We start from the raw sequence: 24,192 nt of genomic DNA, 5'->3' as shown, positions 1-24,192 counted from the left end.
GTGTGATCAGCCTGTCCAGCAGGTGCTGGCTCGGCCTGTACACCTGAACCAGCCATGCCTGGAGAGGGCAGAGCCGCAGTCTTGTGTGCTGCACTACTTAGGCGCAAGCTGCCATATGATCCAGCAATCTTAGGCAATTCTTGGCTGTTGTGGTTAGGAACTGATGGAGACCTTTGATAATGGCACTTAGGGTCAGGGAAGGGATGCCCTGGCTTGGGTGGAGTCCAAGAGAGCCCCAATGAATTCTATTCTCTGAGTGGGGGGTTAGGGTTGATTTCGCCACATTGAGGATGAGAGAGTCTGAGGAACGGTGTCCGCACCAGGATCATGTGTTCCTCCACCTGAGCTCGATATTGCCCCTCGATGAGCCAGTCATCCAGGTATGGGAAGACTTGCACCTGGTGCCTGTGAAGAAAGACTGCCACTCACTTGGTGAACACCTGAGAGCTGCTGATAGTCCAAATGGGAGGACCGTGAACTGACAGTGCTGGCCTCTGACCACAAATTGCAGAATATGTCTGTGGGACGGGATTATGGAGACATGGAAGTATGTGTCTTTCAAGTCAAGGGCGGCATACCAGTCCCCCAGATCCAAGGAAGGGATGATGGAAGCCAGGGAGACCATGCAGAACTTCATTTTCATCATGAATCTGTTGAGATTTCATGGGTCTAGAACAGGCCTGAGCCCACCCATGGCCCTGGGGATTCGAAAATAACGGGAGAAGAACCCTCTGCCCCTGAATTCCAGAGGAACCTCCTCTCCTGCCTGGAGTAGGAGGACGATTTTCTGCGGAAAAAGGACCTAGGGGTGACAGTGGACAAGAAGCTGGATATGAATCAGCAGTGTGCCCTTGTTGCCAAGAAGGCCAATGGCATTTTGGGATGTATAAGTAGGGGCAAAGCGAGCAGATCGAGGGACGTGATCGTCCCCCTCTATTCGACATTGGTGAGGCCTCATCTGGAGTACTGTGTCCAGTTTTGGGCCCCACACTTCAAGAAGGATGTGGATAAATTGGAGAGAGTCCAGCGAAGGGCAACAAAAATGATTAGGGGACTGGAACACATGAGTTATGAGGAGAGGCTGAGGGAGCTGGGATTGTTTAGCCTGCAGAAGAGAAGAATGAGGGGGGATTTGATAGCTGCTTTCAACTACCTGAAAGGGGGTTCCAAAGAGGATGGCTCTAGACTGTTCTCAATGGTAGCAGATGACAGAACGAGGAGTAATGGTCTCAAGTTGCAGTGGGGGAGGTTTAGATTGGATATTAGGAAAAACTTTTTCACTAAGAGGGTGGTGAAATACTGGAATGCGTTACCTAGGGAGGTGGTAGAATCTCCTTCCTTAGAGGTTTTTAAGGTCAGGCTTGACAAAGCCCTGGCTGGGATGATTTAACTGGGAATTGGTCCTGCTTCGAGCAGGGGGTTGGACGAGATGACCTTCTGGGGTCCCTTCCAACCCTGATATTCTATGATTCTATGATTGCAACTCCTGCATAAAGAGTTGCTCGTGAGAAGGGTCCCTGAAGAGGGACAGGGAAGGTGGGTGGGAGGGCGGGAAGGAACAGAATTGGAGAGAATATCCCAATTCCACGTGCTCAGGACCCATTGGTCAGAGATGATTTGAGACCAGATATGGTAGAAATGGGATAGATGCTTCACGAAGGGAGGGAACGGATCCAGGCATTGAGCTGGTGCCTGTCCTTAGGTGCACCTTCAAAAGTTTGGCTTTGCTCCTGACTACTGTTTAGCCAAGCCCTGGCCCTGGCCCGAGGAGGATTGCGATGGGCGCCTCCTGTTACTCCTGCCCCGCTTTCTACTGAAACCCTGCCTAGGAGGGGCAGAGTAACATAGAATGGCGGTCTGGGGTTTAAACGGCTTTCTCTGAAGGGCCGGTGTGTGAAGCCCCAGGGACTTAAGGGCTGCCCATGAGTCCTTAAGGCTATGCAGCCTTGAGTCAGTCTGCTCTGCAAGCAGGCCCAAGCAGTTGAAGGGCAGGTCCTGGATTGTATTTTAGACCTCTTGCAGGAGCCCAGAAACCCAGAGCCAAGAGCTGCATCTCATAGTCACTGCTGTGGCCATAGCGTGGATAGCTCAGCCAGTGGAGTCCAGGGCGGCTGCAGAGATGTCCTGGCCACCACCTTGCCCTCCTCCAGGACTGCTGAGAATTCGGAGCATTAGTCCGCTGGGAGAAATTCCTGAAACTTCGCCAAAGTGTTGCAGGAATTATAAGCATAGCGGCTTAGGACTGCATGCTGGTTAGCTATCCGAAGCTGGAGCCCTCGGGTGGAGTATACTTTCCAACCGAAGAGGTCCAGCTTTGGGCTTCCTTGGATTCAGGCATGGGCCCCAGTTGCCCCTGCTGCTCCTTATGGTAAGCTGCCTCCACCACCAGGGTCCCAGGCTGGGGGTGGGTAAACAGTTGCTCGTATTCTTTGGACAGCACAATGTGTATCTGCTCTACCCCCTTGGCTGTTAGTGGAATAGAGGCAGGAGTGTGCCACAATACCTTGGCAGTGTTTTGGATAGTTTTAACAAGGCGCAAGGATACCCTTGACAGCCCTTCTGGGACCAAAATATCCACCATCAGGTCCGTTGTCCTCCATGGACTTCCTCAGTTTGCAAATTAAGGTTTTGGGCCACCCTCCTAAGAGGGTCCTGATGGGCTCTAACGTCCATGGCAGGCAATCTGGTGGATGTCCCTGCCACTGCCTCATCAGGGGAGGAAGATGATGATCCCTTTGGTGGCATGGGGTCTTTCAGACCCTCCAGCTCACTGGGAGGGGGGAGGAGGGAGGAGAGAAGAAGAGGGTATGTGCGCTGCTGCCTGGGTGTTGGCCCCTTGCGTTGCGCAGGTGGCTGCGGGGGTACCCAGTGCCGCGGTGGGTACAGAGCCGGCGCTCGTATCAGTCATACCTGTCTTGCTGGTTCATCGGCCTGAGCCTGTGCATCCCAACCCCGAGGGGATTCTCGGGTGACTGAGGAGGCCAATGGAGGTGCACGGGCCTCTGACACCAGGGCCCTGGACCCCGACACTTGGGCTTGGTGATAGGCCCTTGGTGTCCAAAATGGCCACCGAGGGGACCAGGACATTATGGACACTGGTTGCCCCTCATCCTGCCTGGGGTGGCACCCGGATCAGTGCTGGGAGTGGTACCGGCTCTGGTGAGAAACACAGGCATCTGCCTCTGACTCAGAAGAAAAGTCCGAGCCTGACCATGGTGGAGCGGACCCAGACAGTGCTGGGGAATGGTGCCACATCATAGTGGGCTTGCTCCTGTGGCGGACAAGCATCGGTGCTGCTGCTGCTGCCGCCGCCGGTGCCGGTGTGCAGGCCGATGGGATAGCAGACTGTGCCATCATGGCAATCAGGTCCCTTGCTGCCTCGAACGTGTCCAAAGTGGAGGGAAGACCCAGATCCTCCTCCGGTTTCTCCCGTACCAGGAAGTCCACCAGGATCACACTCAATGTACCTTCCCATGAAGCTGGAGTCAACAGCGCTGGCATAGGCAGGGTTGAGGCTGGGTGTCCCGATGTGGGACGCATCCCACTGGTGTCCGCACACTCTGATGGCTTGGTAAGGGAGCGCCCCCATCAGCCCTTTTCTCCTTGTGTGGCACTGGGGATTGCGAGAGATGCCGCACGCTGGAGCTGGTTCTTGGCGCCAAGGAATGGTAGTGCTGGGGCTCCTTAGATGAGTCCTCCCTCAGTGCCAAAGCCTCCTGCACCTAGGCTGATGCACTGTGCACCAAAGTTCCTGGTGCTAGGTCCAAAACTGCCTGGGGGTGAAGGGCTGACTCCATGAGGAGGAGTTTCAGCCAAGAGTCCCGTTCCTTTTTAGTTCTGGAGGTAAAGCCTATACAGATATTGCACCTGTCAGACTGGTGATTTTCACCCAGGCACTTAAGACAGAAATCACGTGGTCCTCCTTTGGACATAGACTTAAGGAATGATGCGCACAACTTGAAGCCCTGAGATGAAGGCATGCCCCGGTCCTGGGGAAGGGGTTATGTGGGGCGACCCCCAACGTAAACCTAACTAACTACAACTAAGCTACATAACTATTTACAGATAGACAAGAAAGAAGACCACTAGGGAAGCACTTGCAAATGCAAGAAAGAGCTGCTACAATGACTGTCACTGGTGGTAAGAAGGAACTTATATACATGGCCACAAAGGCAGCACTCCAGGGGTCTCCACAGCCGACCAGACGGATACCACTAGGGGAAAAACCTTCCGACGATCATGCATGCGGCGCACATACACCTACTTGGAATGGATATGAGCAATCGCTAGAAGAATAATAACTGTTTTAAAGTTGTGGTGGTGCATACACCATGGGTGATCTAAGCACAATACTTGAGTGTACTTTGCTCTATGAACACTCCTCCTCGCAAATTGATTAGAGGGCTCCAGTTGTGTCACTAGAAGAGTCTCTAAATAATCAGGTTTTTTAAGTACACTCCTGCCATGCCTTCAGACTAGACGTTAGGGTAACCACAACCAGGACTTATAGTGGCCAAAAGGCAGCTTATCTGAGCAACTGTACCCTTTGCATGATTAATAAACTTGTTTAGAGACAGGGCACAAGCTATCTACACAAGTTCATGAGGGAGCATCTCTATTAAAGCAAAACCATTTGCTTGTTAAACAGAATTTCAACTGATCGAATACGTTTAGATTGTAGGGTTTAAAAATATATTTAAAGAAAAAATACTTTCAGCAGCAGACCCTTTCTACTCTTCCTGGAATGATCTAATTTTGTGAAGACCACAGCAAGGAAAAAGTGATTCTTCTCGGACTTCTTTCAATAGAATGTCTCCATGGGTAGTCTCTCATATTTCGATGCTGGTGCCACTATCAAGCATGGCTTTACAAAAAAAAGACCTAATTTTCACAGTGAGAAAAATGCCAACACCTTTCTAGATGTTTGGATCTGATAGGCAGGGGGAGGGAAAACAAGATAATTGATAGATGTTTATATTTCTATTTTCAAAGTAGTTTTTTAAACTGTCCTATGGTACTTTGATTTAATCTTTTTTGCTAAAATGATTCTCATTCAGAGGTATTAATGTGAAGCTCCTCTTTGCCACTTTGACATCCTCAACCATTAAACTCCCGAATACCTATGCAACTTCTAAAAATGAGGTTGTGTGAGCTGTTACATTCACACAGTTACAATAACTAATGCTGCAGCAAGGGCTAGCGTGCTTCTGCTCCATGTAGTTTTCATTACGAATCACTTTTTTGAGAGTCAAGTATCAGAGGGGTAGCCGTGTTAGTCTCGATCTGTAAAAGTGGCGAAGAGTCCTGTGGCACCTTATAGACTAACAGACGTATTGGAGCATAAGCTTTCATGGGTGAATACCCACTTTGTCGGATGCATGTAGTGGAAATTTCCAGAGGCAGGAATAAATATGCAAGCAAGCATCAGGCTAGGGATAACGAAATTAGTTCAATCAAGGAGGATGAGGCCCAACTGCTAGAAGAGGGCCTCATCCTCCCTGACTGAACTAACCTCGTTATCCCTAGCCTGATGCTTGCTTGCATATTTATACCTGCCTCTAGAAATTTCCACTACATGCATCCGACGAAGTGGGTATTCACCCATGAAAGCTTATGCTCCAATATGTCTGTCTATAAGGTGCCACAGGACTCTGCCTTTTTTTTTTTTTTAGAGTGAGATGCGAAGGTAAGAAGAAAACTATAGCTCTAGCAATAAGAAGTTTCTAAGTTGAAGCTTGGTATTAGAAATGTCCACACTCCCTCCATATCACTGTCTAGCCTGTCCATGAAATATATGAGCATGCACTCAGAAAACAGAATACTTCCTACCTTGGAGGCTGCACTTCCACTGGTAAATATGATCAAGACATTACTTTTAAAAAAGTTTAAGGCCTGAAATGGTGCTATAGTTGGATGGAATAAGGTGCTATGAGTAGTCAATTTGTTTGCATAAATAACTGTACCTGGGGAGTAGATTGCGACCCGGTCAATTCCCCGGTCCTCTGTCTGCAGCTGTTGTAAGAACACTCCAACAGAGTCTGAGATAGGTTTAAGCGTGAACTGGCAACGCTCACGCCGAGATGGAAGATTCACAGAAATCACAGGTAACCCATTTTGGTAAACCACTGTCACATCTAGAGAAAAGAAAATTAGCCTCAAGACAGACCATTTCCAAATACACAGTATAAAAAAAGTACCTTGTGTAACAATCCTGTATCTGTCCCCATGAAGACATGACAGGGATGGTTAAATATTAAAGTGGAAGCTTCAAGTTTTGAATTATTGTTCATTACTATACAGGCAACCTCATCAATCTTCATGTTGAAGGGTATCAGAAGTTCTCCCTCCCCACAAGTTCACAGCATCTATTAACTTTCTGGTGCTTTGTTGGAAAGTCTTAAAGTGGAGTGTGATTCTTTGAAATACGATGACAGTGTAGCTATTGGACAAAAGTGCATGGTAATTAATAGCAGCCGTGATAAAAAATGTTCTTTAATCTAAGCACCAAACATTCGGTACTTCGCAAGACAAAACAGATGGTCTTTCAGGTTCTATTCTCCCTGAAATAAAGACAGATCACACACTAGGAGACCCAGCAAAAAGGACATGATTTAGAAAAATTATGTTTTTACTCTAATTCCATTTCCCCCTATTTGTGTTGAATGAACAAATCAGCATTAAGTAGGACCAGTAAGAGGCCAGTCAGAACTCTGAAATCACAGAGACAATATTCCATCAGTTTTATAAGCTAGAAGGTGTTAGGATATAGATATTCAGGCCTTTCTGTAAAGGCCTATACTCAAAGAATTTAGGTGTATTCTTATCACTTAGCTAGTTCTAGAGGTATAAAAGAGAGAATCAAAATTACTGTCTGACTGTATAAGGCCTTTTCTCACTGACACTCTGAGGCCCTGTTCTTAGGCTAAGGCCTTTGGCTAAGCAGCAGAGGCAGCCATAAGCTGGGAAGCTAACGGTCACATCCTCACATTCCAAACTAGTCACATTGAAATAAGGTGCTATTGGGCTGTTAGGAATACAATCCTGTCCTGATAATGCCTATCGCCTCCAGAGAAAGGGAAGTCCCTAGAAGATGTAAAAGGAAACTTAGTTTGATAGCATCCTGTCTGGCAAGAACTCACCTATCAATAGCTGGGATGTGAAATCCTCATTTCTTTGTTGTTCTATCACTGTAGTCCCCATTTCCCTATTGTTTGTCTGTATAATCTCTCTCTGGTTCTGTGATTGTTTCTGTCTGCTGTATAATTAATTTTGCTGGGTGTAAACTAATTAAGGTGGTGGGATATAATTGGTGACATAATCATGTTACAATATGTTAGGATTGGTTAGTTAAAGTTCAGTAAAATGATTGGTTAAGGTATAGCTAAGCAGAATTCACGTTTTAATATATAGTCTGCAGTCAATCAGGAAGCGGTGGGGGAAATGGGAACAGGGAATGGGGGTGGGGAATTGGAATCACGTTTTGCTAAGGGGGGAATGGGGGTGAGGAAATTGGAATCATGTTTTGCTGAGGGGGCAATGGGAACAGGGACACAGGTAAGGCTTTGTGGTGTCAGAGCTGGGAAGGGAGACACTAAGGAAGGAAACCGGAATCATGCTTGCTGAAAGTTCACCCCAATAAACATCAAATTGTTTGCACCTTTGGACTTCAGGTATTATTGCTGTCTGTTCATGCGAGAAGGACCAGGGAAGTAAGTGGGTGAAGGAATAAGACCCCAACAGAAGGTAGTCCGTCTAATGCTATATCACTCATACATAGAAATAGGAAGGGGAGAAAAAACAACACTTACACTGACAATCATCATAGGCTAAGCTGGAGACAAAGAAATTCTCAATTTTTTAAGTGTTCTGAGGTGCATTTTCACACAGGTGCATGAGGATTTCTGTGTGACTCATAATTCCTTGTCCCAAACATAAGTTAAGTAAGTTATTTTATTATTTGCATGATCACAGCATCCACATTGTGCTAGGGGCTGTCCACATATAGAAAGACAGTCTGCTCCAACAGCTTACACTCTAAAATGAACAGATGGAGTGAGAGAGCGGGATAAAATAAAGCTGCCTACCTACCCATTATTAGTTGGTCAAGTTTTCCAAGTAACAGTCGCTGACTAATGAAGTATGGGAAAATAGAGGGTTAGCAGTATATATTTCTAATAAAATATGCAAAACTTCATGGTCTTTGAATTTTTATGTTAGGCATAGTGTTTACCATGTCTGAAGATAAAACCCAGGCACCTATAGTAATCTAGTCCAACATTAGTTTATCAGTATCTCAGGCCTCAAAAACCGCACTTATTTAACCAAATCATTTTCTAAATAAATTTCATTAAATTGGTGCAACTTCCTGGTGTTACTGTTATTAAATCAGTTTTAGGACTGCTAAAATCAAGACAAGGGAGAGATGCACTGATTTAAGTGAGGCTATTTAGAAACTGATCTAGTTAAGTTGATACAATTTCTATGTGTAGATCAGTATACAGACAGTTGTGCTGCTGACATACCTTACGCTACTCTTCACAGGCAGGTTGCAAAATGATCATCCCGCCTGTATTGCTCATCCTTTCAAACTAGTAGGACTGAAACTGGGACCATGCCCTTTTAGAAATATCAGTAGGAAACATGCCAAAAAACCCATACAAACTGAACAGTATATCGTAAGTGGAGCAGAAAACTGCATACAAGGGAAGTTTAATGTTGCATTAGCATGTGTGGAATTAAGGGTATGTCTATACTACCTGCCATATCGGCAGGCAGCGGCTGATCCAGCAGGGGGTTGATTTATCTCATCTAGACTGGACGCGATAAATCGATCCCCAAGTGTTCTCCCGTCGACTCCTGTACTCCACTGCCGCACGAGGCGCAGGCAGAGTCAACAGGGGAGCGGCAGCAGTCGACTCACCATAGTGAAGACACCGTGGTCAGTAGGCGTAAGTATGTCTACTTCAGCTACATTATTGACATGGCTGAAGTTGTGTAACTTAGATCGATCCCCTCACCTAGTGTAGACCAGGGCTAAGATATGAAAGGAAGCCATGGAACTAAGTCTGAACAGCAACAATCTAGATTCAAGACATACGACTACCTGTGAGTAAATGCAATGCATCACACCTAGGTAAAGGGGCAAACAGAACTACATATGCAAGAATTGCAGCTTCTAATGCTAAGATGCATCTTTAAGAAGTATAACAAAGTCTTAAGGCAAGGGGACAGTATGGCAACCAGAAGCATCTATGAGGCATATTTAAATTCCATAACAGTTATGTATAACCTCAGTTTCATAGTTATGTGTGTTTGAGGAAACTCTGCATCTAAAGTGGAGGCCCATACACTGTAATTCAGTGCAATGACAAGGTGTGGTCACCTGCGGAGACAGTACAAAGTCAAGAAGAGCCCCAAAAACATTAAGGAACTAGTAGCTGTAATCGAATGCTGTCTCTGGGAAACAAATCACAATGCTCAACTAACAAATTACGAACACTTGATTAAATGAATATTCATCTGCCAAAAACAGTGAAGCAGCAGGTTACAGAGAACAACAACGCAGACCTGTATACCATTTTGATTTATATGATTTGTCAAAAATCTTAGGAGAAACAATATGATGCAACATACAAAATTCCAAAGATTAAAAACCTGTGATAATAGTATTATCCCTGAAAAATATGCATTTTTTTTAAACATTGCACAAAGCAAAGACTGGTTTGTAAGGTAACAAAACAGTTTCAGGAATTCAGAAAAAAGATTTTAAATCCTGATATTTTAGGAAAATGTCAACCATAATTTAATTATACCACTACCTTTCCACTGAAGTTGCATGATCTGGTTCTCAGGCTGGATTCAAAGAATTATTGTCAAAACACACCACCTTTCCCTCTTTAATGCTAGTTTGTGCTCTAGAACATAAGTTTACTTTTCCAAGTTAACAGGTCATGTGGCTAGCCTTTGCTAGGCTATTTCTTGGCCTTTGCTGAAGTTCATCTTCGAGAGAACCAGAGTGTGTGTCTTTCTATTCCAATAAGCAATTGGGAACCTCTATCTATAACTCCCAATGGTTTGAGATTTGTCTATGGATCAGAGCCTGCATTAAACTGCTAGGATTTCTATAGTAACATTTCTTTTGCTACTTTTTATTCCGCTCTCTATCTGACTTAGAGTGAGCCTCATCAGGGTACTTGGAGATCTACAACTTGAATTTAAAACACTCAAATTATACCATCCAGGTTTAATACTGTGTTGTATTTTACATGGTGTGATGAAAAAATGCAAGCCAGTGGTTGTTGATTATGTAATCTATATGCAAAGTGTCAGTTGTTCAAAGTAAACTCATCTTACTTATGCAGCTGTAAAACAGTCCTGACTAGAATAAATATAACTTCCGAAAGTGTTGGGGTATCCATATTCTCCTACATCAAAATTTGCACTTCACTGAAAAGAAGGGATACATAACTTTCTTTTCTACACCATTACACTTAGAGAAAGAAAAACTCTGTCTGTAGAAATGTATATGGCAAAGAGCTCACATATTGGTTAAAGTTAATGCCTCAAAACATCCAGAGTGAATTTCAGCAAATTATTATTAATGACCTCCCTGGGTTCTCACATAATCATGGCATAGATTATTTTCCCAAGCAAAAAAAATTGCTTTCACCTTTGAGAGTTAGCTTATCAGAGACCTCTCAAGTTATCCAATAAATGGGGCTTCTTATTGACTGTTTTCTATTGATGCATAATTCACACTCACATTTTCTGTTATACTGCACACTGGCAGCACAAACTGTTACATCAGAGACTGGAAATATTTTAATTTCAGATGATGTCCTGGTCACACATGTCTTAGACGTGACCCCAATGCTGGGAAAGAACACTCCTTACAGAAAACGTCCCTGGCTTTTCAAGGTCCCAGTGTCTACATTTTTTGTCAAATGGTGACTGGTTTCTCTTGTATTTAGTTTATCCACCAATTTAATTAAGATCCCAGATCTATACAAAATGTTTGGGCTATTCATTCTCTCAGCAGGAAATATTTGCCATTTGGAGCACTTGTTATACTGTATGTTTTCACTAACATGCAGACCTATTTTGGGATACAAGACTACAAAATTGCTCTCCAAAGATTTTTCTTCAAATGTGCATATAACTGGAGATCTAGCACAAGGACCTTTGGCAATGACCCCTTTGAATTCTGATCCACTTACAATTTTTGGGGGTGGGGCAGGAATGTATATTAATGCTTCTTTTAGCTTGAAACTGCATGGCTGTGTCGTGGGAGATTTCAATTACAATTACTTCTTCCACTGCATGCAAATGTAAAAAGCATGTAACCCCCCCCATACTAGGGGTTCTCAAACTGGGGGTCAGGACCCCTCAGGTGGTCCTGAGGTTATGACATGGGGGGTTGCAAGCTCTCAGCCTTCACCCCAAACCCCACTTTGCCTCCAGCATTTATAATGGTGTTACAAATTAAAAACACTTTTTGATATATTTAAGGGGGGGGAGCGCGCACTCAGAGGCTTGCTATGTGAAAGGGGTCACCAGCACAAAAGTTTGAGAACCACTGCCCTATACAGTAAGATGGGCCCTGACCTGTATAACAATAAAATCTAAACATGCTTGTCAAAGATTAAGACAATGTTTTTGTTCTGGATAGGTGGCTTACTTAAATAACAGGAAACTAACATTTATAAGGAGTGCCTACTTTTGCAGTTTGTTTTAACATGGAAGTTTTTAATGCCAGTTTGTAAATTCTGATCTCTTGGAATGATCATTTCATCTCTATTTTGGGGTAAAACATGGCTAATCCATTGCATTGCCTCCACAACTTTCCTAGATCCCGTTGACCTAGAAGTACACAGGTGGGATGAGGCAAGGAGATGCTTTGCTGGACTGGTGTTCGGCTATTTCAAAAGCAGCACAGACTGGCTCTGGAGGGAGCTGGTATGAAAGGCTACGGCTTGTTTGGAGGGAGGAAGAGGAAAGGTATAGGAAGAGTAAAAGTAAAATTGTGCTATACTTGGGGCTCAGTAGCTATTTTGAAAAAGAAAGCCACGGATTGGTTTAGTGGCACAGCTACACAGCATTCTGTAAGATGAGAGTGACCTTCAAGACTCTTAGTTCACATAAGCAAATGAGGTGGGCTGCGGATGTGATGTATGGTTTCTGGGCATGAACATTGATCAAGCCTTTCTGAAAAAAAAAAATGACCACTCTCTTCTCAAGTCAGGAAATGGAACTGAGGATGAACAAAAATCCTTTTATCTTCCTCCTTCCTTCCCAGAGGGAGGGTGCTACCATGGTGAAGCAGAACTAGGGAAAACTCAGGAAAAGAAAAGGAGCAGCTGTCCTAGAAGGATTATGTGCATGCATTTATCCAAACTTCAACAAAAGATATTGGGGCAGCCCAATTTTTATTTTATTTTACACAAGCCACTCTATGAACAGTATTTCAGACTGCTGTTGTCTTAGCATTGCCCTTTCCTCTCCACCCCCACCCCAGTCCCTGGAGAAAAACTGGATTGCATCCCAGGAAAAACAAACAACCACACTGGGTGATTTAAGTTGGAAAGTCATTCAGAAACAAGAATAAAAATTCTTTGCCAAAACTCACCATCAGAGGGCACTACTGTACTGCAATGCACCACTCTCAAGCTCTGCCATGGAGAAAGCCTCTGGTGCACCTAGAAAATCCAAAATGGAATGGTTAATAAAGCGCAAAAGCTGGGTTATGCCAGTCTGTCAGACGCTCACCCCACTGCCACCTCCTATCTCCTCTCCACACATCCTAATGACATTTATCTAGGCATATCCTCCTATCTACCACAGGGATAACAGCAAGTCAGGGGTATCTGTCAAGAGCAGCATCTTTTGTTGCCATCTGTCATCCAGAAGGGATTTACCCCCTCAGCCATGTTCACTTCTCATGGTTTCTGCCCACCAAATAGTGTAGTTGGAGAAAACTTTAAAGGGGCAGCTTAGAAATCAATGTTTTTTGGCGTAACAGCCACCTTAGCTTAAAACTGAATTTTTGAAAATTAAATTTGAGAGAGTCACAGGCAAGAAAACACACAAGTGTTATCAAACTGTACTGCTCTTTACCTTAGGAAAGACAGAAGGAACTGCAACATAATGGGTGAATAGAATGATCTAACCTATAATTCTTCATATCTCATTTTGTCCTTTGGGTATATAAATCAACACAACAGAGGAAAAGGTAATTTTTAGCATGTTTCATACAAGCAAGCTTGTATACAACCACCTCACCAGAATCAGGGACAAAGGGGCAAGACCACTGGGCTGAAAAAGACTGCCTTGCAGTAATCAGGAGAAAAGTACAGAAGTGGATTAACTTACTTTTGTATGTATTGACGTTATTTATCCTCAGTAAGCCACGTACACTAGTTTGTAGAGGAGAGGCTAGAGTCAGGCTGATTTAAGTACTTGTTTCCAGAAATATTGTATTCTAGGATAACCCCACTACACGTGTTTATGAAATGCTTACTGGTAGATTACAGCACTAGCACAAACCTCCAGATCCCCCCGTTTTATCAACTATATGGCATTCGTCAAGATTGGAGTAGTCTATATATTTAAGTAGTTAGTACAGTTAGATCTTTGAGCAGTTTGTGACCATGTTTAATTGCAAATTATTTTTATATTCCAAAGCCCATATTCAAATTACAAGTGTACCTTTAGGAAAGAGCCTTGCTTTAAGTGTTTTTTGGACAATTTCTGCATTGATCAGAATTTTGTATCAAGAACACAAGCGTGTTAGTTATTGCTGTACCTAGTTGTCAAATGGACTTAAAACTATTGGGTTAGGGGAATGTCAATGGAATAAAAATTGCTTTCTCAGCAATTTAATTTCTGCTTTTCTTTTGAAAGCAGTTGTACAAATTGAATCCGGACCCCAATATCACAGTCTTTAGGCTGGGAAATATGCCCTCCTGCTGAAAACATTGAAAATTCTAAAAATCCAATCCAACTTATATTGTATTTACATTATTTTCTCACATTTGAAAATGCAAATCAATGCAAGTCAGTTTCACTCTAACTTGGGGTCAGTTGCATTTTGAACATCTCAGAGCTGTGTTTGGGTGGTGAACAAAAGAGAAATGGTCATTTTAAAAGTCTGTCTGAATTTAAAGAAATGAATTTAAAGATGTCTATTGGGCTGGAAAAATCTTGCTTTTACAAAAGTCTACATTTTGGGCCAAATTTAAAATTACAGTGTCCCTTTAATATTTGAAAATAGCAAGTCTGACTAAAAGCAAAAGATGGTTTGGAATGAAGATCTGGATATTTAATCTGACTCTGGGATCCCAATAGGAATATTGAATGTCCACTGCTTGAGCTACCAAGCAAAACCCGCCCACTGAGTTAGGAACATGGTTCAATTTACTTTGAAACAAACGGTCACAGCTCCAGATGTCAATTGTCAAAAGCTGTGCAATTCATATGTAAACACACAAGGCTGTAAATATGACATACGGTTGTCCCTAGTTCAAGAGAAACTAAGACCCTTTTGAAGGAAGTTGAAATTACTAACTACTTACATTAATGCTTCTAAATTTACACGAAGTCCAACAGCCATCAGTCACACACAGATTGTAAAGTTGTGAATTTTTAAAAAATTAAGTGTTCTGAAGACAGTTCTGATATTGCTCAATATTTCATTTTTGTTTCACTCTATTTCAAGGCAGAACAGCAAACCCTTTAAACTTAACACTTCTAGTCCTTTCCCCTCCTTTCTGAAGCTACAATCTCTATGCATAAACATCAGATAGAGGATTACCATACTACCTGCAGGACAATCCTAAATCTGACAGCTGTTTAAACAGTCCCAAAAATCATTTAAGGCCTGTTTTATCATTACCACATAATTGTCATAATCATTCAAGTGTTCTTTTTTTTAAATCACACACACTGCCCTGATATGATGTGATGACATAAAGCCAACTATCCCTCAAAACAGTGTCAAAAGTGGCAGTTGTGGAGATATTACACTAGGACAGAGGTGGGCAAACTACGGCCTGCAGGACTGTCCTACCCAGCCCTTGAGCTCCCAGCCGGGAAGGCTAGCCCCCGGCCCCTCCCTCACTGTCCCCCCTCTCCCGCAGCCTCAGCTTGCTGTGCGCCAGCACTCTGGGCGGCGTGGCTGGCTCTGGCCGGGCAGCACGGCTGCTAGTCCTGCTGCTTTGAGTGGCAAGGTAAGGCGGCAGGGAGCGGGAGGTATGATAAGGGGCAGCGAGTCCAGGGGGGATTGGATGGGTGGGGGGCTCTAAGGGGGGCAGTCAGGGGCTGGGGACCAGGCTGTTTGAGGAGGCACAGCCTTCCCTACCCAGCTGTCCATACAGTTTCAGAACCCCGATGTGTCCCTCAGGCAAAAATGTTTGCCCACCCCTGCTCTAGGAGGATTGTAAGTTTAGGTGGCGAGTATGCAGCATGCAGAGACACTCTAGAAACTTTCCTACTTTAATGCAAAATATTCTTCAAAACAAAGGAAGAGGGAAAAGAAAGAAATTATGCTGTGTATGTGCCAAAAGGCTGTTATAAGGCAAGGTATTTAACCATTGATCATTATTCTAAGATGGTCAAGCACTCATTTTCACACAACACAGATGACAAGGCCCCACATCTATTTTGTGCCTACACATCTTTAGGAAGTGAAGGATTTGTAATTTCCGAGTCAAACAGAACCAATTTAGTTTTGAAACAAGGTTTTCAGTAACCCTATGGAAAGAATTTGGTTCGCATTTCACTTTATAGATTCCAAGGCCAAAAGGGACAACTGTGATCATCCATTCTGACCTCTTGTGTAACACAGGCCAGAGAATTTCCCCAAAATAATTCCTAGAGCATCTTTTGGGAAAATATCCAATCCTGATTTAATATGTCAGTGACAGACTCCAACAAGAAGCTTGGTAAGTTGTTTCAATGGTTGATTTTTAACCATAAGAGTACCTGACCCCTTATTTCCAGTCTGAATTTGTCTAGCTTCAGCTTCTGGCCATTGGATAGTGTTATACCTTTCTCTGTTAGATTAAAGAGCCCATTATTAAATATGTGTTCCCTATGTTGATATTTATAGACTAATCAAATCATCTCAACCTCTTCTTCATTAAGATAAATAGATTGAACTCGGAGTCTATCACTAAAGGCAGATTTTCTAATCCTTTAATCATTCTCATAGCTCTTCTCTGAACCCTCTTCAATTTATCAACATCCAGGTTAAAATCACATATCACTTACATTCATCCCAAGATTCAGAACTGGGCCTCAGTATAATGAGGCATTGTCAACAGACATCCCATTCCACCCCAATGTGTGCTATTCAACAGGTTTACAGGGAAAAATGGCAGAACAACGAAATTCTGGACCAAAAGAGCAGTTCATTTCATGCTTCACTGATCATGTCTCACAATCAATTATTTGAGGACACTTCGTTCATAGCCAAAAACTTTAGTTTTAGTAAAGTGATACACAATAATCATATCCAAGCTCACACTGAGGCATACATTTACTATACATTTAATATGAAGAGAGACTAGAACTATGAATTCGCTTTTCATGTCCATTCAGTCCTTGACCTCTCTGTCTTGTCCAGAATGGGTTTAGTGTTTCACATCTCAGTTGGTGTATCTACACAACATTTTGGATTGAACAGGAATGAGCCTCTAGCCTGGGTCAACATACTTGTGCTAGGAGGACTCGTGCTATGCTCTAAAAATAGCTGAAAAACTAAGTTGTGGCTCACGCTTTGAAGCCTATGGCTGGGCTTCAGACTCCAACCTCCAGCCCAAGGCACGACTTCAAAGCACTGTCTATACAGCTATTAACTGGGACAGTGGTTTGTGTGTTGTGGAAAACTGTCTACTACAAACTGGATGGAAACCACTACCAACTATTTCACCTAGGCTAGCATAAGTATCCTGACAGTAGTGATTTTTGGTTACTAATGTCTGGAACTTGATTTAAACCAGGGACCAAGATTAAGTGACAAAGAAATATGAGTTTCTTTTAAATTGACGTTATTACACATAAAAATATGCTCACTGAGAATCCTGAAAGTTTCCCAGCTGCAAACTAATCTAGTAACATTTGAGAACCAAGCTTCAGACTAGGTGATTAGAACTCCTGAATCACAATGTGAAAGGACAGCACATATTTTCTGAGGAGGAAGAGAATGTAAAAAAGGTTTAAAATAACAAGAGCTTGTACTATTTATGATGCAAAATATTTTAAAAACTTCAAAATATTAGTGAGTGCACACTGCAGTGTTCATGCCAGCAACCTAAGAAGGAACCCCGTCAAATGTGTACCAGCCTGAAATCAGATTTGAGCCAATTAGTCTTTTCAACAGTTCCAGCCATTTTTCTTCCCTATCCAGTTCTGCACTGTGTAAAACGGAATGCCCTTTGTTGACTCTGACACTGGTTACCTCAGAAGCTACTGGTTAGAATTTCTAGGACATGACAAAACTATTGCTAATAGGGTGTCGCCTAGTCCATCTTCTGTTCAGCCTCTGGCTTGGACATCTGGCTACACCTGAAATGAGAAGTCCTATTTATTCCTATATGTTCCACTCCACAGTATTATCTAAGCGTTTGTTATTTATTTTTTTTTTTTAAAGCTTCTGAGAAGTCTTTCATTCAGAGATCTTTTCTTCCTTCTCCCCTCCTAGCTCCCTCTCTGAACCCATGAATCCTTAGCTGTCCCGCAGGACTTCTCCTGAGTTGTTTTGGAGAGTACAATTACTGACATTTTTACTTTCATTACCAGATTTACATCAAGAAATAACTTTGTACGGCAGGTTTCCTCAAACATTTTCCAACACGATCTTTACAGACATTCACAGTGTAAAAGTATTATCTTAACTAGTTATGTATTTTAACACATTTTAGGCTATTATGTGTATATTTAAAAGTCTGCAACCCAATAAAATGCACACCAGCAGCCTGATATCGTAACATTCATTGTTACAAGAGTAACATTCAAGCCTAAAGGATGCTGCTCTGTACTGTAAAGCCACATGAGAGATCAAACTTAAGATTCATAATCCTTCATTCCCTGGCTAACAAGGGCTAATTTTTCTTTGAACAGATCGCATTAGGGCAAAATGGGTGGGAGAGGAAAAAAAGAGGGATAATGGGGGAGTTTTATTCATGTCCCTCTTACACCTACATGGTTGCAGAGTAACAGAAGTATCCTACTCCATTTGAGTATCTGGGAGCAATGCTATCAGAGATGCTCCGTTGAGAAGACCTCTCTCTTGCAATTCATGTGTTCTCACCAACCTGAAAACCACACCCAAGAGGCTGCATTGTTCACTGCGCACAGCTCCTGCTTCCCACAATGCAGTCCAATAGACTTAGATTTAAACAAATGGCTTAAGCTCATTTCTTGTTTGCCTAGCTTCCTGTTCTTCCCTCCCCTCATTCAACTACCTACTGAATGACTGTTGTGCCCTGAAGAAATGTTTTAGTGTTTGACCTCCAAACAGATAAAGGCCCAAAGTGGTTGTCAAGGTAACTGAGGCATGTCTGAACAGCAATAAGAGTCTCTTAAATCCTTACGTTTTACCAGGACACGGAAGGCAGACACAAAGGAATAATGCCAATAATATCTGGGGAAACATTAAATCTTTTCCTCAAATGCCAAGCAGCAGACTGTGTGAATGATCTCGAGGTTGGTTTCTACTCAGCAAAAGAAGCTTCCCTTACAGACATAGGGGTTACAGTCTGAGGTAGTTGAATAAGCCCTACACATTAGAGACCCTTTGGTATATTCCCTTCCCATCCCCTTACCCTTAATTATCTTACCTCTATTCTATTACCTGTGTGCAGCTTCAGCTCACATTTACATTCCTTTCCTAGCAGATGTACATAGGATGAAGAGCTTAAGCCGTGGGTGGCTGCTATAAGTATTTCCCTGTCAGTGTGTTTCCTTCACTTATCTTTTTCAATAAAAGAAACAGGTAACAAGCCAATTCGAGGAAAAGGGGGTGGAGGAGGAGGTAGGGGTAGCATTTAACCCCTTGAAAAAGGAAGGTAGCAGCTGTCCCATGTTCCTTATTAAATTCTCCATGCAGTGCTATAGGGCTAGGATAGCTGACATGAGCAACCCTATGTTAAAACAAGACATGCTCAAACAAGTAATTGCTGAAACAACTAACTATTGTGAATATGTTTACAGTAAACAAGGGAGGTAGAAACAAAATTTAAACTAACTATTGTGGGTATGTTTATAGTAAAGTAGGCAGAAACACCCTACATTGATATGCTATCCTTATGCAATCTGCAAAGCAATTCGTCTTTACCAGGAATAGATGTTAGTAGCTAGGGCAGATGTACATAAACTGTGGGGTGTGTGACATGAATTGGAACTGTGGTATCACTCTGTCTAAAGAGCCTGGGCCTGGCTTGTGTGTGCAAAATGCTGTTACATGCCTAATAAAGTAACCCGAGTGACCAGTAGGGTTGCCAACCCTCCAGGATTCTCCTGCAGTCTAAGAATTAAAGATTAATCTTTGAAGATTAGGTCATGTGATGAAACCTCCAGGAACAAGTCCAACCAAAATTGGCAATCCTAGTGACCAGCTAGAGTCAAACAGTTTTTTGGATCTCCAAAAACCGGAAGCGTGTTTGTGACATTCCCCAGGGTACAGTCTCGACTACTGAACAGCTGTGTCCCCTCAATTCTCCAATCTGGGGTGCCTTTTACACTGCTTCTTCTGTGAGAGCAGCCACTCTTGGCCTGCTCATGAAGCCTCCAGTTTGTAATTTACTCCCAGCTATTCTTCAGGAGTGGCTAGCTGGAGCACTCTTGCATTGTATTACAGAGGGACAGCAGCAAATTCCAAGTCCCAGACTTGTCCCCAGAAATGTGCATCTTGTACTGCCCAGCTCTTTCCTTCTAGACAATATAAGATAACAGAAAGTCCATCATTTCATTAATAGAAAATGATATGCACAAATCTTGTTATCTCAAAAGGAGTTCCCAAACACTTCAATCCAAACACACTGGTTTAGATAACACAATCAAGCAAGTGTATTAACTATAGAAAGATACATTTTTAAGAGATTACAAGTAATGAGACCTAAAAGTCAGAATTGGTTACAAAGAAATAAAAAAGAAAAATTGCAAACAAATACCTAACTTAAACTAAGTGAATTTAAAGCAAAAAGTTCTCTTTCACCACATGCTCACAATAGTCTGGCTGGATTTCTTTCAGCCAGGACCCCTCCCTCAGTTCAATGAAGCTTCCTTTGTTTTAAGTGTTGTTAATGCAGTGAGTAGAGACAAGGGGAGAGAGTAATTTGGGGTGTCTGTTCCTCATCTCCAGCTGGGATTCAACGACAGCCAGTATATTTACACAGGAACCTCCAGCTTTTCCATTGCCAAGATATAAATTTCTCACTCACACCCTTCTTGCTGCCAAAGTATGGCCACAACCAGGTGACAGTCCATTTGATTTTGTTGACACCTGGCTGAGTTGTCAGTTTGCCTTTGGTCTCTGAGGAACTGGTTTGTGCCTGCTCTTCTAAACTTTGAGCATGTCTCAGCAATGTCATACAAAGTTGCCACACACATTTTATCAAGACAATAACAATCAGCAAATTATGAGTTTTTGTGGGAGAGTTACATCGGTGGGAGTGAAATTTTAGTGTAGGCACTTACAGAGTTAGATCAATGTAAGGTGCCTTGCATCAACCTAACTCTGTAGTGTAGACTAGGACTTAGTCAAGATGTTACCTAGGTCAACGGGAGACCTTCTCCCGTTGGTGTAGGCATTCCATTTCTCCTAGACGCAGTAGCTATGTCAACAGGAGAAGCCTTCCCAACGACATAACGCTGTCTATGCTGTGGATTAGGTCGGTATAACTATGTCGCTTCGGGGTGTGGATTTTCCACACCTGTGAGCAGCGCAGTTACACAGACAAATTCCTAGCACAGGCCAAGCCTGAGGTGGATGTCAGGGGAGGCACCCACACTTCTAAGCTGAACACATTCTACCTCGATCCAGGACTGAAATAGAGTGGGGAAAAAAGTTCAAGGAAATACTTCCTTACATTTCCAGCATTGTCAACTCTTGTAATGTTATTGAAAGTCTCAATATTTGGTGTGGTGGCTTTTTAAAGAAAGACCCAGCTCCTGGAATCTAGTGATTAGGTGAGAATCTCAGCCTTCATTTTGTTTTGTTTTTAAAGTAAGTCTCTAGCCCTCGTGGTAGCAGAGAAAGGCTTGAAAACAGTACCCGAGTCTAACCTGAAGGCTCAAAAACCAGGAAGGAAATAAAAACACTTCAAAAAAAATCATACTTTAAAAAGCAGTCTCTTCACTTTGGGTGGGCCTGACTCATGATTTTTGAGCACACAGGGTTGGCAGTATTTCTATCACTTGTTTCACCAACTTATGTGAGTGTTCATTATGGAGAATACGGTCTCCTCCTTATCCTCAGATCAAGTGACATGTAACTGTTTAGCTCTTTCAAGAATTTCACCAGTTCTGGTCTTCACTAGTGCTAAAGTAACTTCCATAATTCTGCACCCACCCACCTTTAATGCTATTAAAAAGCGCTGTAAGAGATATAATATATAAAAGGGGAGAGAACAAGACAGCTGTGGTTAACCAGCACCCCACAACTAGTGTGTTCACTTTGGTAACCTATTTCTGGGTCACCAAGAGTCATCTGATTCCATCAGGCAATTCCTTTTCCTCCTATTACTACCAGGCTAAAGATTATTTTCCCCCTTCCCTTTTGCTTAGGTAATTGTTAGAGATTCCAATTTATCTCCCTCTCCAAGGGAAGTTCAGTAATTCAGGATTCTAAATCTGGAAGGACTACAGTACTTCGAAGACAAATGAAAAAAGTGAGTAGTAGGCCACGTTTTAAGTATAGTTTGTTCAAGTACAAAGAAAATCCCTTTGTAGATAGATGTATGGTTCCTTATCTAGAAAAAAAGCTTAATCACATTCCATCCCCAGGTCTGGTTAGGATTGGCCAGTTTTCCTTCATAAAGTTTTGAAAATTCAGCTCAGGGAATAAATCTTCATTCTCCATTTTCAATTCATGGCATTCATCTACTAGGTGAGGTTTATACAGTTAAAAAACCCTTCACTGGTCCTATACATATGTTAAAACAGAAAGGAAGCATCTGTCATTTGACTCATGAAATGCATGTCTGAAAAGATTTTTCTCTAGAAACACTTGCCACGATATGGACATATTGCATTACTGACTTCTGTTTTACCTCTGTTCCTTGACAACTTTAGGTAACTGTTTACAGAGCCATAGTTCTGTAGGCAGCACAAGATGCCTAAGAGAACAATTGAAGAGTATAAGAAACTGCTAACCAAGATTTATACTATAAACATTTAAAACTACCAAAAAGCATCCAATTTAATCCGACAGTGGGCTAGAGAGCAAAGACTCAATTTGTATATGAACTTTCACTTTCCCCATTTCTACGTAAGTGAAGTGTCTGATGTTTCTCTGCACACCCCATCCGCACCTCTTCTATTATCGAAGAGACCGAATAATGCTGACCCACTGTTCACTTTAGATGCACATATGAGAGCGTGGGTGACTGTAGAAATTAAAAAGAAGTGAAAGACAGTATTTTTCAATAGGAGCAAATCTTTATCAACGTAATAAAGAAAGTACCATATGCAACATCCCCTACTCCCACCCCTGAGGTTCACCCACTCTGTACCCAGGTGTGCAGCTTTCCCACAGGCCTTCTTCTCTCCCCTACAGATCTTACATTTTCCCCTAGTGCTCCTTTGCAAGGGGAGGAGAAATGAACCTGGAGTTAACTCCTTGTATAAAAGGGACACAGCAGTAATCCGGACCCTGTTATCTAGGTATATGTAGAATTGCAGCACAGTACATTTTCCTCCAAGTATGGAATATTTAGCAACCCAGTGGTGGGTTATAAGTAACATCACACTCCTCCCCAGACAGCAACTGTAAAAATTACAGATAGTGAGTCTGCAAGAGAAGAAAATGCTATGGATTTATAGCAGTCAGCAGTACTGGATTTATTTTACTTCTCAAATTACAGACACCTCTAGAAACTTTGTGAACATATGGACTATTTAACTGGTCTTGCCCTCAGCACTCCTGTCATAAATATAAAGGGAAAGGTAACCACCTTTCTGTATACAGAACTAGAAAATCCTTCCTGGCCAGAGGCAAAACCCTTTCACCTGTAAAGGGTTAAGAAGCTAAGATAACCTCGCTGGCACTTGACCAAAATGACCAATGACAAGACAAGATACTTTCAAAGCTGGAGGGGTGGGGAACAAAGGGTCTGTGTGATGCTTTTGCCGGGAACAGAACAGAAATGGAGTATTAGAACTTGTTAGTAAGTAATCTAGCTAGAAATGTGTTAGATTTCCTTTTGTTTAAATGGCTGGTAAATAAGCTGTGCTGAATGGAATGTATATTCCTGGTTTTGTGTCTTTTTGTAAATGAAGGTTTTGCCTAGAGGGATTCTCTGTGTTTTGAATCTGATTACCTTGTAAGGTTATTTACCATCCTGATTTTACAGAGGTGATTCTTTTACTTTTTCTTTAATTAAAGTTCTTTTTAAGATCCTGACTGGTTTTTCATTGTTCTTAAGATCCAAGGGTTTGGGTCTGTGTTCACCTATGCAAATTGGTGAGGATTTTTAATCAAGCCTTCCCCAGGAAAGGGGGTGTAGGCCTTGGGGGGGGATATTTGGTGGAGGTGGTGGGGAAAGAAGTCTCCAAGTAGGCTCTTTCCCTGTTCTTTGTTTAACATGCTTGGTGGTGGCAGCATAGGGTTCAAGGACAAGGCAAAGTTTGTACCTTGAGGAAGTTTTTAACCTACGCTGGTAAAAATAAGCTTCGGGGGTCTTTCATTCAGGTCCCCACATCTGTACCCTAGAGTTCAGAGTGGGGAAGGAACCTTGACAACTCCCAAGTGTTCTTCTGGAACAGAGATGCTCTATGAAGCATTAAATATTGCAGGAGAACTATGCACTAGCAATTTTACACAAGGATAATTTAATGTCTTTAGATAAAGTGGTTGTATAAACAACAACTTTTTTTATCCCAATAAGATCTCAATTTCCCTCTCCATTAAATGTAACTTTTGGATTTACAATCTAACCAAGAGAGGATGTTGCTGCTACTACTAGAAATCAATTT

General features: G+C 42.5%; 1 protein-coding gene across 4 annotated transcripts in view; it reads right to left on the bottom strand.

Annotated features, from left to right (window-relative positions):
* MCU (mitochondrial calcium uniporter) overlaps nucleotides 1–24,192 on the bottom strand; it is a 149,789-nt gene that overhangs the window by 15,254 nt on the left and 110,343 nt on the right. For all 4 annotated transcript variants that reach the window (XM_073353633.1, XM_073353629.1, XM_073353630.1 and 1 more), the window contains 2 exons: nucleotides 12,626–12,695; nucleotides 5,964–6,134 (listed from right to left, as the gene is read on the bottom strand). In XM_073353633.1, coding sequence (XP_073209734.1) covers nucleotides 5,964–6,134; nucleotides 12,626–12,695 — 241 coding nt within the window. The remainder of the gene's footprint in view (nucleotides 1–5,963; nucleotides 6,135–12,625; nucleotides 12,696–24,192) is intronic.

This window comes from Lepidochelys kempii, chromosome 7, assembly GCF_965140265.1.
Source record: "Lepidochelys kempii isolate rLepKem1 chromosome 7, rLepKem1.hap2, whole genome shotgun sequence".
In the NCBI taxonomy this organism is placed as follows: Eukaryota; Metazoa; Chordata; order Testudines; family Cheloniidae; genus Lepidochelys; species Lepidochelys kempii.
Note: the sequence above shows the minus strand (reverse complement) of the source record. Positions and strands in the feature narration are given on the sequence as shown.